Source organism: Schistocerca serialis, chromosome 3 (assembly GCF_023864345.2).
Source record: "Schistocerca serialis cubense isolate TAMUIC-IGC-003099 chromosome 3, iqSchSeri2.2, whole genome shotgun sequence".
NCBI lineage: Eukaryota > Metazoa > Arthropoda > Insecta > Orthoptera > Acrididae > Schistocerca > Schistocerca serialis.
The window spans coordinates 416,974,131-416,989,662 of record NC_064640.1 but is presented as its reverse complement, the minus strand read 5'-3'; the positions used below and the strand labels follow the sequence as shown (position 1 = coordinate 416,989,662).

At 39.4% G+C, this 15,532-nt stretch overlaps 1 protein-coding gene across 3 annotated transcripts in view; it reads left to right on the top strand.

Moving 5' to 3' along the window:
- The window catches only part of LOC126470292 (uncharacterized), a 73,638-nt gene that overhangs the window by 23,242 nt on the left and 34,864 nt on the right, over positions 1–15,532 (top strand). For all 3 annotated transcript variants that reach the window (XM_050098045.1, XM_050098044.1, XM_050098043.1), the window contains exons 2-3: positions 2,338–2,400; positions 14,183–14,472. In XM_050098045.1, the coding sequence (XP_049954002.1) occupies positions 2,338–2,400; positions 14,183–14,472 (353 nt within the window). The remainder of the gene's footprint in view (positions 1–2,337; positions 2,401–14,182; positions 14,473–15,532) is intronic.

Here is a 15,532-nt window from a genome sequence, read left to right as displayed (position 1 = left end):
AGTATATCCATAACACCTGCATGCTGAGCTGGCACGGATCCCATACACTTGTGAGCAGTACTCAAGAATAGATCACACTAGCATCCTAGATGCTGTCTCCTTTGCGGATGAACCACACTTTCCTAAAATTCTCCCAATAAACTAAAGTTGACCATTCACCGTCTCAACAACAATCCTTACCTGTTCGTTCCATTTCATATCGCTTCACAACCTTACACCCATATATTTATATGAGTTGACTGTGTCAGGCAGGACACTACTAATGCTGTATCCAAACATTATCGGTTTATTTTTCCTGCTCGTCCACATTAATTTAAACTTTTGTACATGTCATGTATGCTGTGTGTTATATTTTGGCCCATTGATTGGCATTGTATTACCTTGGGAAAACATACATCATTTTGAGATGATCCTTGGATGAATAAATGAATAAATACATTACTGGCCATTAAAATTGTTACTCCAAGAAGAAATGCAGATGATAAACAGGTATTCATTGGACAAATGTATTATACTAGAACTGACATGTGATTACATTTTCACGCAATTTGGATGCATAGATCCTGAGAAATCAGTACTCAGAACAACCACCTCTGGTCCTAATAACGGCCTTGATACGCCTGGGCATTGAGTCAAACAGAGCTTGAATGGTGTGTACAGGTACAGCTGCCCATGCAGCTTCAACAAGATACTACAGTTCATCAAGAGTAGTGACTGGTGTATTGTGACGAGCCAGTTGCTGGGCCACCATTGACCATACGCTTTCAATTGGTGAGAGATCTGGAGAATGTGCTGGCCATGGCAGCAGTCGAATATTTTCTGTATCCTCAAAGGCCCATACAGGACCTGCAACATGCAGCCATGCGTTATCCTGCTGAAATGTAGGGTTTCACAGGGATCGAATGAAGGATAGAGCCACGGGTAGTCACACATCTGAAATGTAACGTCCATTGTTCAAAGTGCCATCAATGCGAACAAGAGGTAACCAAGACTTGTAACGAATGGTACTCCATAACATCACGCCGGGTGATACACCAGTATGGCGATGACGAATACACACTTCCAATGGGCGTTCACCGCGGTGTCACCAAACACGGATGTGACCATCATGATGCTGTAAACAGAGCCTGGATTCATCCGAGAAAATGACGTCTTGCCATTCGTGCACCCAGGTTTGTCTTTGAGTACACTATCGCAGGCGCTCTTCTCTGTTATGCAGCGTCAAGGGTAACCGCAGCGATGGTCTCCAAGCTGATAGTCCACGCTGCTGCAAATGCCATTGAGCTGTTCGTGCAGAGGGTTGTTGCCTTGCAAACGTCCCCATCTGTTGACTCAGGGATCGAGACGTGGCTGCACGATCCGTTACAGCCATGCATATAAGATGCCTGTCATCTTGACTGCTAGTGGTATGAGGCCATTGGGATCCAGCACGGCATTCCGTATTACTCTCTGAACTCACCGATTCCATATTCTGCTAACAGTCATTGAATCTCGGCAAATGCAAGCAACAATGTCACGATACGATAAACTGCAATCATGATAGGCTACAATCCGACCTTTATCAAGGTCAGAAACGTGGTGGTACGCATTTCTCCTCCTTACATGAGGCATCACAACAACGTTTCACCAGGCAACAAAAGTCAACTGCTGTTTGTGTATGAGAAATCGGTTGGAAACTTTCCTCATGTCAGCACGTTGTAGGTGTCGCCATCGGTGCCAACCTTGTGCGAATACTCTGAAAACCTATTTGCATATCACAGCATCTTCTTCCTGTTGGTTAAATTTCACGTCTGTAGCTATCATCTTCGTGGTCTAGCAATTTTAATGGCCAGTAGTGTAAATAGACAGATACATGATTTTTCTTCGTTCTTAATTTGTACAAAAGTTCTGGATTAGTACACAAATTTTGCTACTGATGATTATTTGTTTAAGTATAATTCTTAATCCTATTGTAGATTCAGGCAGCATACACTGGTAAATGTCTTCTCTGGACATTTCAAAAATTACTTGTATTTTTCTGTGACCAAGGAAAGAACATAGAGCCTCCAACACACATAAGTGACCATGCAATAATACTTTTAGCAGTGTTTACAACAGGAGTGCCTCTTCAATGGCTGCTGAAACAGGACTGAAACACACAGTAACGTTTGTGTAGCTGTTGTTCTTTTGGGAACCTATAAGTTGTCCACCTTCTGCTTCAAATAGTGTTAATATCCCTCTTTTGTCTTTCATTTTGAAATAAATATTTTTGACTCGCAAATAAAAAGAGAAAATACTTGTAGCAAGTTTTCTCTTCCAAGTAGATGCACAGTACTGAAACAATACAAATGTTCACAGCAACACCAGCAAGTTCCACAACACCAACCTGGAATGCAACAGCAGGTTCCTGTGCAACAGGCGGTAAGGAAAAATCACTTGCTGTTTCTAAACACCTGACTGCTGAATTGTAGACAGCAATTTTATAAAATGCTTTGAGTTGGATTTAGTAATTTTTCATGTAGTAAAACTTAAGTGATAAGCAATATTTTATAGCATATTGACACTTTCTCCAGGAGTTTACAGTTCATGATATGAATAATAGACATCATAACTGTGTTTATTAATGTTACAATACTTACATGCTAAAACTTTATTCTAATCAGCATATCTTCATAGACTGTTTCTTAAAGCATGGCTTCTTTTGCAGAATTAGCCAATTGTGATGTTATGGTTTAAGTTTGTACAGGCTGTTAAAAGTGGTACTAGACCACCTTTGAATTGCATGTGGTTCTAGACACATAAGATGCAGTTTGAAAATAGATTTAATGCTAGGGGAAGAAACAGCAGAAAGAATTTGTTACAGAATAAGGAGTTATACATCATTAAATTAAGCAGCAGGTTTGCTACCTTAGAAAATGAAAGTTTCGCAGACATAGAAAAAAGGGGGAAATTTTTTACAGACATACCTACACCAACAGCAAAAAAAATTTCTAGTATGAGGAAAGGAAAAGAAAATTTCAAATGGAACATGGCAGCTATTAAAGAGGAGGACAGAGTTTCAGGCAGACAATAATAGGAGCATGTAAAATATGCAGAAGGAAACAAAATTCTTGTTAGGGAGGAGGATGTAGGAAGGTAAAATGAGGATTTGGGAACAGGAACAGTGGAAAACAGTGAGAGTATAAATAAGACAAAACTGAGTGTTGAATGTTGGGTAGACACTACATTTCATAAGTTGAGATGACAGGCAGCACAGTAACTAACAATGTAAGGAAATCTCTGTAAGCTCGTTTTTATTCAGATGTTTGCAGGACCTTGGCTGTTCAGTATAAAATGTCGAATAAAAAACTTAAGCCATCTAAATTTCCAGTTGTTATTTTATTTTAGCAACCAGTTTCAGTGCTACATTATGCCGTCTTCAGGCACCCTGATTGCAATTTAGGAAGAATCTCACCTCTGCGCCAGTCTAGGTAGGGGCCAGCATTCAATGACTGGTATGCATAGATGCCTTCTTAAGGCAGCAGTACCTTCAATCATTACTTGCTGATCGAAGGGATTGCTGTGTTAAGAAGAAATCTACGGATACCAGTCACTGAATGCTGGCCTCTATTTTGACTGGACCAGACATGGGAGTCTTCCTACACATCGATCAGGGAGCCTAAAGGTGTCTTAACATAGTGCTGAAACTGGTTGCTAAAAGGAAATAACAACAGGAAATTTGAATGATTGAAGGTGGTTTGATTTGACATTTTACATAAGGGAATATTTTCTTCAGATATTAGTATAGTTTGAGAGATGGCTCAGAAACATAAATAGGTTACATAGTGCCGGACCAGATGTATAAAATCTCTCAAGTTATGAACAGAGAAAACTGTCCACAGATGGTAATTGTCAGTTGAATTCTTTAAATCTAGAAACAAATTAATACAAAAGGAATTTGCAAAACCATTTAAAGAAAACGTGCTGAGGAACAAACTTCCTCAAAACTGGAACAATGTTATAATCTTTCTACTTTACAAGGAAGGACATAAACAGTATACAGGAAACTTGAGATCTATCAAGCTCCTCTTAATCTACCACATATTCAGTAAAATCTTTACCAGTAAAAGAGAAAAAGAAAAAGCACTGAATTTCAAACAAGTGAAGGAATAAACGTGGATTAGAAGTTGATACAACACAGTGGAGTACTTGCAAGTCATAAACAAAATTAAAGAATGGAATAGTGAGTATGAATTGTTCGGTGGTGGTGGTGGTGGTGGTGGTGTGATTGCCATCTTAATTTTGAAATGCAACTCTTGACAGCCTTCAGAATGCGCTAGAAACTCCTGCTGTCTGATAATAATCTTGTCGTATCTGCTTTCTGAGCATACAGTCATCTTCCAGTATTTCAGTGGTCTGTGTGCCTGCCATCTTCAGGTGAGAATGCTTTTTGCTAAGTTTTGCTAGAACTGAGTCCCACTGTGAACTGTGGCTCTTTCACATGCCGTGTAGAGGTGACAGTGCCTATCAGAGAAATCGTCACTGCTGACCCATAAGGCAAATGGAAGATACAGTGTTCCAGTGGTCAAAGCTGGCATATAGGATTCCACATTTTACTTAAAGGATCACCTTTGTTTCTATGTATAATATTATCTGCCAGTCTAATTTTAATTGATTCCTTAAGATGCGGTCTCAATAGCAAGCTGCAGGAGCAACTATCTGTGTGTAAATGTACCCATATCATTTAGGGTAAGAATCAGTTCCAGCAAGATTCCCATGGCAGTACGCCTCAGATAATCAAGATTTATCAAACTGCATTCCCACATGGAGATGCCAGCCACACGGATGACCGAAATATTTTGTCAAAATGATTGAATGATGTGGCTGCAGACCCAGCAAGAATATTATTGATGGAGTTGTTACAGTTCATATACTTCTGGATATTTGCATATGCACATCATGAACAATACCGTAGGCTTCACATTCATCTTAAATGTGAGCGGTTGAGAAATATGTGTGTCACTGAGCTCTGGACTTGTTTGGCTTTTTTCCTACTTCCAGTGTCTCTTCAATGCAGCCCATATGTAACTCATATTGCATTCACCCTGAAGACATTGATGATTAAAGAGTGAATACATATATTAAATTCTTCTTATATAACTCACAGAATGCATATACTTTAACAAACTGTGACTATTGTGTCACAATCCTTTCATCTGGTATATCTTTACATTAATGTAGGCAAGAAAGTGTTTGTGATTTATTCAATTAAGGTTTCTTTCCCATCCACAGTGATACTGAACTGCTTGCATCAAAATTTGATATATCTGTGAATGGCATCTGACTTAGGGGAATCTGAGCCTTACCATAATTATTCATCTGGTTCAAAGCACACAGTAGTGACTGCTTATAAAGGACAACTAATACACACATACAGAATGTTCTGAGATCAAATGTGTGTGCTGGCCTTTCAGTCTTTGATATTTACAACGTGTTTTGTATCTTTTTCTGTCAACATCTTCCTTTAGAAAGCTGCTAAAGACTGCCATATTCACACATACTGGAACAAAAGTCAGGAAGTACCTCTCTCCTTGAAAGTGTTTCTTTAGATCTGCAGTTAGTCACAACTTTTGATAGGCATATTGCTTCTGTACAGTTGACAGAAGGAGAGTGAACTGACAGTGAACTAGAGAGTGCAGAAGGCAAAGCAAAGGACTTTACTTACAATTGGTTACAGTTTACAGTATATCCTGTACAACAATTCAATTTTTTGGGTTGTGAGAGACTGGTACTTCTCAGGTCACCATGCAGCAAGGCAACAGCTGATGTTGTAGTTTCTCCCAAATTGACTTGGAATTCCTGGCTATTATACAGTATAGTAGCAAGAATTTGTATGCGATTTGGAGGCATACAAGGTGCAAAATTTAGTACACAGAGCTGCTGCCAACCGTGGCAGCAATAGCAGCTCTGATCTGGCTGGACATGGGGTGAACTGGGCTCAGGTGATGGGTATGTCATTCCATGCTGCTTAAACACTATGCCAGAATTTATCAATCATAGTGGCCACTGAGTGGTGGTGTGTCCATCTCTCGGCAACCCGTGACCGGACGTTTTGAGTGGATGGGAGATCTGGAGAATGTGCTGGTCAAGGCGACAGTCAAACATCCTCTGTATCAGAGGTGGTCAGGTCAGCACAGGCAACTTGCGATCCTTTTTATCTTGTACAGGGCTAATGTCCTGGAGACCACAAAGGTTGGGCAAAGTTACCAGTATTAAAACATGAGAAATTTAACAGTTTATGTCCAAATTAAAGGTTGCGTGAACCAGCGGTGATTGTGTGTATACCCAAATGCACCACATGCCATCTCACCAGGTGCTGTGCTGAGGATGGTGAATGCATTTGTGCAACACTTATTCTCTGCTTCACCTCTTCATAGTGATATGTCCATCATGATGCTCTACACAGAACCAGGGTTCATCTCAAAAATGACGTTGTGCTGCTCTCATGCCCAGTGCTGTCATTTAGTGCACAATTGTTGGCATACCACTCTCCGTTGGTGCATGAGGAGAAGCCACAACAGTGGTTGCTGCACTGGTAGTCTGTGGTGCTCGAGATAATGTAATGTCACACTGTCTCAATGGGTACTTGTCTTGTTGCAAACAAGGTTATATCCCTGCAAACCAGATTATATCTGGACTCGGGATATGCGATGTGGATGTACGATCCTGAATGAGGGAGCAAACAGTGTGTGTTCTGTCGGGTGCTAATTGTGCAGGGCCACTGAGGTCCTGCGTGGCTTTCAGTCTGGTCCTCCTGGCCTCTTATACTCTTCTTTGGCATGACAGTTGTGGGATCTCAGCCATTGCAGGCAACAGTATACAAAATGTTAAACTGCAGTCTCAGTCGATGGTGATGCGGCTATTGTATGATTCTGTCACATGCTGGTATATGTTTCTCCTTCTTATATGATGTATAACAAAATTGACTTGCTAATAACCAACATTCAAATGCATTTTCTGAATGAGAAACCCAATGTGTAATATTTCCTCATACATACTGTCCAATAACATTAATGTTACCACCTGTCAAGAGCCTGAATAACCAACCACCTTTCGCAATGCGGATCACTACAAGACATGCAGGAAACAAGTCGGTGAGGTTTGCGATTCCCCAGCCTGTTTTACCCTACTGTGGATAATTGTTTTGCTCCTAAAAGTGACTGTGAGTGGCGATTGGATTCCTTCGTAACTGTGGGCAGACAATCACGTGTAGTACAGTACTCAGCTTACAACCAATGTTAGTCGCTCTACCAAAACCAGAGTAAGTACTTTACCACATGAAAATAATTGTTGCAAAAGGAACCGAATAATTACTGTTGTAAAGTCAATGCCATAAAGATATATGCACAACTACTTGTAACCAACTTTGAGAGGACAACATTTACCAGTTTGCTGACTAATATGGATCAGCAACAGACATAAAACTACCTAGTGAAGATTTCAGTACTGACGTAATCACCAAAACATGTATTTGATGATAAAGTACATTAATTATGCAAACATACACTGCAAATATTATTGTAATATAAAAAACTGCTACCACTATGGTGGTAAATTTTGAAAAGTATACGGCTGTTTGATCTAAACTTAAGCATCTCTTTGACATAATTGTAATTTTCGCTAACTACTCAGACATGATCTTTCATGCAATACATAACCTGTATTGAAACAATTAAACTTTCGAGAACTACAATCACTTTAGCTTGCACTCTTGTAGCTTTGAGAGAACAGGTTGTCACATGCAAAAACTCTTGTAAAATTGTGTATCTAGCTTCAATATCCACCACAGTAGTTACTTTCCTTAATACAAAAATATTCAAAGTACCTTTTGTTGTCTTCATCTGCTATACAGTGTCCTATTCATGGAACCTGTTCTGGTGATTTTAGCTGGTAAATATAATTCATTTATCGTACGTTGTTTGTATCATGTATTCGCCATATATAATCAGTGCTATAACTCGCATTCAACCAACAAATTTATCTGAAAAATGTTCTGCCATAATTATACACTTTAGGAAACAATTATTGGTGCATTCAAAGTTTTCAGTAAAATACAGAAATTGTTAGACAACTGATTATTTAAACATAATCATTTCTAAATAGTCATCAGCATTTAGATCACCCTTTTTTCTGTAGGTGGCAGCACCTTTTAGCCACTTCAATTCATTGTTCAGTTCTGTACTTCTGCCACTACATGGCAGATGACTGTGCTAGGCTCTTACTGTCATCTCACTGCCTGCTATATTTGGGCATTATCTGATGCCTGGCGAACACTCGTGATAAATAAAGTTACAACAAAGATTTATTTGCATGGCCTGGGACTATCTTTTGGCTTGTAATGATACTTGTATTGTTAAGGGTTCTCTAAGTTACTGTGAGGGATTTGGAGCCATGCCTACTCAATGCCGTGGCCTGCTGTGCTAGGTTTCCCAGTTGAAGATCCTTGGCACGAACAGCCCTATTGATGTGGTCCCACAGATTCTCGATTAGGTGTAAATATGGGGAGTTTGGAGGCCAGGTGGTGCCTTTGAACCACACATGTACACTGTGAGCTGTGTGACACATTGCATTATTTTGCTGGTAGATGCCATCATGCTGAGGAAAAGCAAACAGCATGTAGGGGTGGACATGGTCCTCAAGGATTGATGCATATTTGCAGAATGGTGTGATCGCCTAGGGACAGCCACAAAATGCCTGAACCATTCTGATGAGTGTTACAGGGTTGCAGACTTTTATGTGGTACATGCCAGTGGCTGTATGTTCGATAGCACATAAAATATGATCCATCTGAAACCAACCTGTCATGAGTCAGTGGACATCCGGTTATGGTACTGGTGTGCAAATTACAGACTTGTCACATATGAACAGTAGTTAACGTGTGTACATGAACCACTTGCCTGCTGTGGAGGTCCACATGCAGCAATGTTCGCTGAATATATTTTGAGGAGACACTGTTGGTAGCTCCTTAGTTCATCTGGGTGGTCAGCTGTTTAACAGTTGCATGTCTGTTCACCCATATACATCTCCACAGCTATCGTTCATCCCTGTCTTTCATGGCCTGTGTTGCAACAGTTCCCTTGGCACCAGTTTGGGATAGCACCATTTCGCCATGCACTGTACTCTTAAACCACAGTGGCACGCAAACAGTGTACAAACTTAGCTGTTTCAGAAATGCTTCTACCAATGCACCAAAAGTCAATGATCATACCCTTACAGATGTCAGATAATTCTCTCCATTTCTGCATTGCGATGACTGCACTGTTTTGTGTCCCCCCTTGACACTATATATACCCTTCATTGCTAGTGCTGCCATCTGTGAGTGCTTACTGCGCATCGGTATTGAACTTAGGTGGTGGTCAAATTAATGTGACTGGATCATTTTTTATACACAGTATATATCTGGTGTTACCCATGCCACTTTTGTGCAGTTTAGCTGAAATGCTAATAATTTGTATACCCAAGCATGTGCTACATTTCATGCCAATTTGCCATTTGTTGAATGCTGTCTTCATGTGTTGTAATTTTAGTGACTGGCAGTGTAAAATATGAATTTCAAAAGTAGGCTTCTATTGTATCTGAAACATAAATTTTCGTGTGTATTAGCTCTTCTGATGTACCCTAGTAAGGCAATGACTGAATGATACTCCATGAACAGTGAAGAGGAACATGTTGACAATTATTAACAGAGACAGGCAAACAAATGAATTGATCAGGGAACTAAGTGGTGTCGAAGAATAATTTTATATGAAATGAAATGGTGTTAAGGAGGACATATGGCCATGCAATTGGCTCATAGGTGAACCAAGGGAATTCTTTGCTGGATTCCAAGAGATGAGTGCTGATGTAACGGGTAATGGGTAGATGACATTAGGAAACAATGTATATGTGTGTAGCTGAAAACTGCTATCCTTGTAAAAGTCTGGGGGAAGCATCTATCAAACTGTGGATGTGATAGTATTATTATTATTATTATTATTATCATTATTATTATTATTAGTACTACTACTATTATTATATCCTTGTGTGAACAAAGTGAGTGCACTGGCTACAGTTGAAATTATAATTTATTTTCTAGCCTGCTTTCATATTTGCTTTTTTGTATCATTACATTACTTTATTGATGTTTATCTGCACTAGAGACAAGCAAGTGTGGGTCAGACATGTGCAACTAACATTAACTCTTTCTTTAACTTCCTCAACTTAAGGATCAGAAAACTCCCTTTAGGACAGCTGAGAATAGTTTTGGTGCTATGTACTCTCCATGGAGGACACCCGTTTTATTTCTGAATTCTCACTATTGTGATTAAGTCTAGTTGAAGGTGTGGGATTGACATTTACATTTTTCAGTGTACTAAACTAGACGGATTGAATTCTTTGTTAAACAGTGGCTGCTACTACAGATTTTATTGAAACTGAAATCTGTAACTCCTGAACAAATGTCTAATTCATACTGAATGCCCTGTTCTATAGTTTCATTTTTGACTTGTAAGTGATCAATTGAGCTGGATCCGTGCCTAAAGCCAGTTTGTTCCTTTGCTTGATTCATCGACACCTACATGGATACTCTGTCAACCACATTTAAGTGCCTGGCAGAGGGTTCATCAAACCACCTTAATGATAATTCTCTATTATTCCACTCTCGAACAGCATGTGGGAAAAAACCAATGTCATTACCTTTCCATGCAAGCTCAGATTTCCCTTATTTCATTATGAAATCATTTCTCCCTATGTAGGTTGGTGTCAACAAAATATTTTTGCATTCGAAGGACAATGTTGGTGAATGAAATTTTGTGAGAAGCTCCCTCTGCAATGAAAAACGGCTTTGTTTTAATGATGTCCACCCAAAGTCCTGTATCATGTCCATGACACTCTCTCCCCAATTTCATGATAATAGAGAATGTGCTGCCCTTGTTTTAATATTCTTGATGTACTCCATTAATCCTACCTCATAAAGATCCCACACTGCACTACAGTACTTCTAAAGATGACGGACAAGCATTGTGCAGTCTGTCTATTTAGTAGACCTGTTGCATCTGCTAAGTGTTCTGCCAATAAAATGCAATCTTTGGTTCACCTTCCCCACATCATTTTCTATGTGTTCTTTTTGATTTAAGTTGTTCATAATAATAATTCCTAAGTATGTAGTTAAAATGTTATTCTTTTTATATTCAGTTGATCAGAGTTTTTTCTTCTTCTTCTTCTTTTTCTTCTTCTTCTTCATCAACCACTGTATAGCTGTATAAACTCCATCTGGTATTACTTTTGAATACTCATTGTTATCATTATTGACTACATGTGTTTCTGTTTCACCTTTTGAACTACACAGAATATTTCAGAATGTTTCGGAATTGGATAAATGCTTCACATATTTTTTGCCATATCTGATTTAAAGCTTTGTGTGAGTTCTCCTGTGTCATTGTCATTAGTTGTCCTGGGTTGAGTAGTACTTTATGTATTTGGCCAGAATATGTCATGAAAGTCACAGAACTCCTGTTGCTACCAGAGGTTGTCAATGCCTGTGTTGGGATAACATTGGTAGCGATACTGATTTGGACAGATAGCTGTTGTTGCACATTCTGATCTCAGTGGCTTCTTTGACAGACTCCTGAGAAGTAGATGGATGGGCTAAGATTTCTGTTTCGTCAAACAAGATCATATGTTTTTTCATGTTAATCAGGATAGTGGCTATATTTTTAGGAGTTGTGTGGGAATGGGCACTTGTTGCCGAAAGGCTACAGAGAAATAAGCTGAATTATCCACTATCTGTTCGTATTTACCACATTGTTGGCAGATAGCATCAGTGTAACTATAAAGGTTATCCATCAATGCTTACACGAATTTTGTTATTGGGTATACTGGTTTTGACTTATTTAGTATTTTCAGTAGCCTATAATGCTTCTTGGTTGATGGCCGTGCCAGAAGTCTTAAAGTGTCCTACTGTGAGGGCAAATCACAAAGTCTTTCCCCTATTCTTGTTAGCCAAAATAAGGTACATGCAGGAAATTATTTTATATATATATATATATATATATATATATATATATATATATATATATATATATATTACACTATGGTTTCACATAGTTGTACACCAGTTCAGATATTTGCCCCTGTAGTAGAGCCCTTTCAGCTGAATGTGGAACCACCATTGGATTGTTGTCTTGCCTTTTTCATTGCATGTTAATTGCTGTCCTGCCAATAACTTTTTCAACGTACCAGATATATGGAAATCACTAGGGGCATGGTTTGGACTGCTTGGTGGATGGTCGAGACTTTATCAGTGAAATAACTGAAGCTTTTTGGCTGTTCTGATTGCTGCATATGGCCTCACATTGCTGTGAACCATAACCCCGTTGCCCACATCGAAAATCCCTCAGAACTACTTCCTGATGGCAGCCTGCAGATGCAACAATGTTGATCAATAACTGTCAGAATTGATGGTTGCATCTAGTGGCATGTAATCCAGCAACAGCATTCCATGGCAACCTCAGAATACAGTTAACATCACTTTCTCGACAGATGACATGGATGGAAGTTTTTTGACACAGGCAAACCTGCATCCTGCCTCCATGGCCGAGGTCACTAAAGCATGCTTGTGCGGTGCTGCATGACCTGGGATAAGCTGGTTAGAATACTGGTGATGGAAAAAATTTTCACTGCCAGTATTTGGCTAGAAAGGGAGGAGAAGTGGTGCATGAAGTTCCTGATCACCAGACTTTATGCCAGTGTCCTGGTTTAAATACTGAACCTCTCTGCAGTGACTCATGAAGTCTTTGAGGCACACAAACTAATCCGCTTTCACCATTGCATCCATGTGGGAAATATCATCAGTCATCCCTGAGCACTCATTGTCATGCAAGTTGTCACAGACTTTTGCGAACTCACAACGCGACCACCTCACACTTCTCAAAGCAATACACTTTTCTCCATATGCAGGCTACATTTCCCTGTGAATGTCGATGGGTCTTCGTCCTTGCTCCATAGAAAACAAATTGCCCTTCATTGCTCATACACTGTGGATGTGTGAAACACAACCACCATCTTCATCAATGTACAGCAGTGCCATGCCGCTAAGTCATCAGCAGATAAGGCCAGGACAGTCCCTCAAAGGTCGACTGCTGGAAATGGATATGTTGACTTCACATTTACAGCTGTAATTCGGCAAAAAAGGTGGGGAAAGACTTTCTGATTTGCCCTCATATAATTCTTCGTTGCTGATGGCTGCCTCAAAACATTGTAGGACCCTTGAGGAGATGCTCACACCTATGGTTCTGATGCAGCCATCAGCCAAGAAGCATTATGGTCTATTGAAAATACTGAGTGATTCAAAGCTGGTTTAGCCAATAACAAAATTTTGTGTGAGAACTGACTAATAATCTTTATAGCCACATTCACCATCTAACAAACTAGGCATCATTACTAATGTTCCTCAGTCATAGACATCAACATAAACTCTTTCGTCATATGGAAGTTCTGTGACTCTGCGAGGTCTCTGTGACACTTTCCTGCCAACTGGATTAAATACCAAGCAGCTTATAGATAACTTATGACTCTGAGCACTATGGGACTTAACATCTAAGATCAACAGTCCCCTATAGATAACTTCTGGTGATAATGACAGAGGAAACTGTTGAAAATTTGAGATTACACACAAAATCCGTGAAACATTTATCTGAGAATGTCACTATGGAGGACATTTTTTGAGGCTTTTAATTATTGTGCAATTTTATCTCTCTTGTTAGCTACTGTTTCATTTACTACCTTCTGTTATTTCTCCTCCATGCTTATATTCTTTTGAATTGTTTCTTGAACCAAATTTTTGTTTTAGCATATTTCATGCTCTGTAAGGCATTACCAAATAGCTTTATTTAATTCTGAGTATTCTTGTTATTGTACCCTTGAAACACTCCCCTTTTCTATAATAGTTGCTTCATCCCATGTGAGATATTGTATTTCACTCTCTTTACAACTGCATCGTCTTCTGCATAAAACTTGTGTTACACAAGTGCCCTTTCTGACTCTTTCTGTGTAATCTTCATTTTCCAAGTTACTGAATGTGTTGTTTAATTGAATCTACTGTACCTCCCTATTCTTAAATATAAATATACGGTTTCTTGTCAGATGAGTTATTAAAACTTATAATAAAATGAGAGTTTATGCACAGGTGCCAGGCCAAGTCCATGTGCCTGTCCAGCAAGGTGTTCCCATGCAGCAGGGTGTGCCCATGCAACAGGGTGTGCCCATGCAACAGGGTGTGCCCATGCAACAGGGTGTGCCTGTCCAGCAGGGTGTGCCTGTCCAGCAGGGTGTGCCTGTCCAGCAGGGTGTACCAGTCCAACAGGGTGTGCCTGTGCAACAGGGGGTACCGGTCCAGCAAGGGGTACCAGTCCAACAGGGAGTGCCTGTGCAGCATCAGCAGATTCTGAATGCTGCTAACATTGCTCATGAGAAAGAGTAAGAAATTATGTGGAAACAATTTGAGAATGAAATAAATGTTTGCTCGTATTAATACTTCATATGTGCTCTGAGTAAATGATTTGGTTATAACTGTCATTTCTGAGGTGAACCAGAGTCTGCAAATACTAGTTGACATGCTGAGCAAAGAAAGGTCTAATGGGTGAGCCATCATAGCCAAGCCATCCAAAATGTATCTGCAATTAGCAAATATATCAGTGTGCAGTTTGGGCTAAGTTGTTGTGGGCACTTGGGAAAATTTTCTGGTGTACACAAGTAATTTTTAAATTTTATATCTACTTTAAAAAATGAACTAAATACTTTTTCTGTGGCATTGGAAGGAGTGTATGAAGTTCTCGTCGGTGACATAACGTGTGTGGAACTTGACCAAATAGTAACAAGATCATAGTGCCACAAACTGCTGTCCTACTGTCAGGAGAAGTGGTCCCACAAATATCTCCCCTCCTGTCCCAAAAGTGAATAGATACATAACTCAGGCGTGGTTCACATGTTTATTATTATAACTTTAATATCAAATGCTCAGACTGTTGACCTTGAGCACTAATACATGCCCATGTTTCTCACCAGTTCATGTCTTTGCAAGTCATTTGTTTTTCTTTGTAATGTGAAATGTGTTTAAGGTGCAGAATTTCAGAACATATGTCTGCTGTACAGGAGACATGTCAGTTCACTTATTTGAAATGTAGACTTTTTGTTTTAATTTCCCCCACAGTCCAGAGATGTTAAGTCTGACGAGTATGCAGGCCATTTTGTGTTAGTTAGTTAAAAGTTAGTTAGTTACATGTTCCATAGAGCAATTCTTATCAAAATTATGCAGAGCAAGTCAGTTTACAGGATATGTATACACGATTAGTTTTAAAAGTAATGAACATTTTATTTTTCAGTCGTACTCGTGCAACTAAACTTAAAAACTAGTTTTTTTCCTTACACACTGACACTTTTAAAGTAAAAATTCATCCATAGTCTTGGAGGAGTTGTCCAGAAAAAAGATTTTAGGCTACATTTAGAACGTGCTTTACTGTCTCTTAGACAATTTATT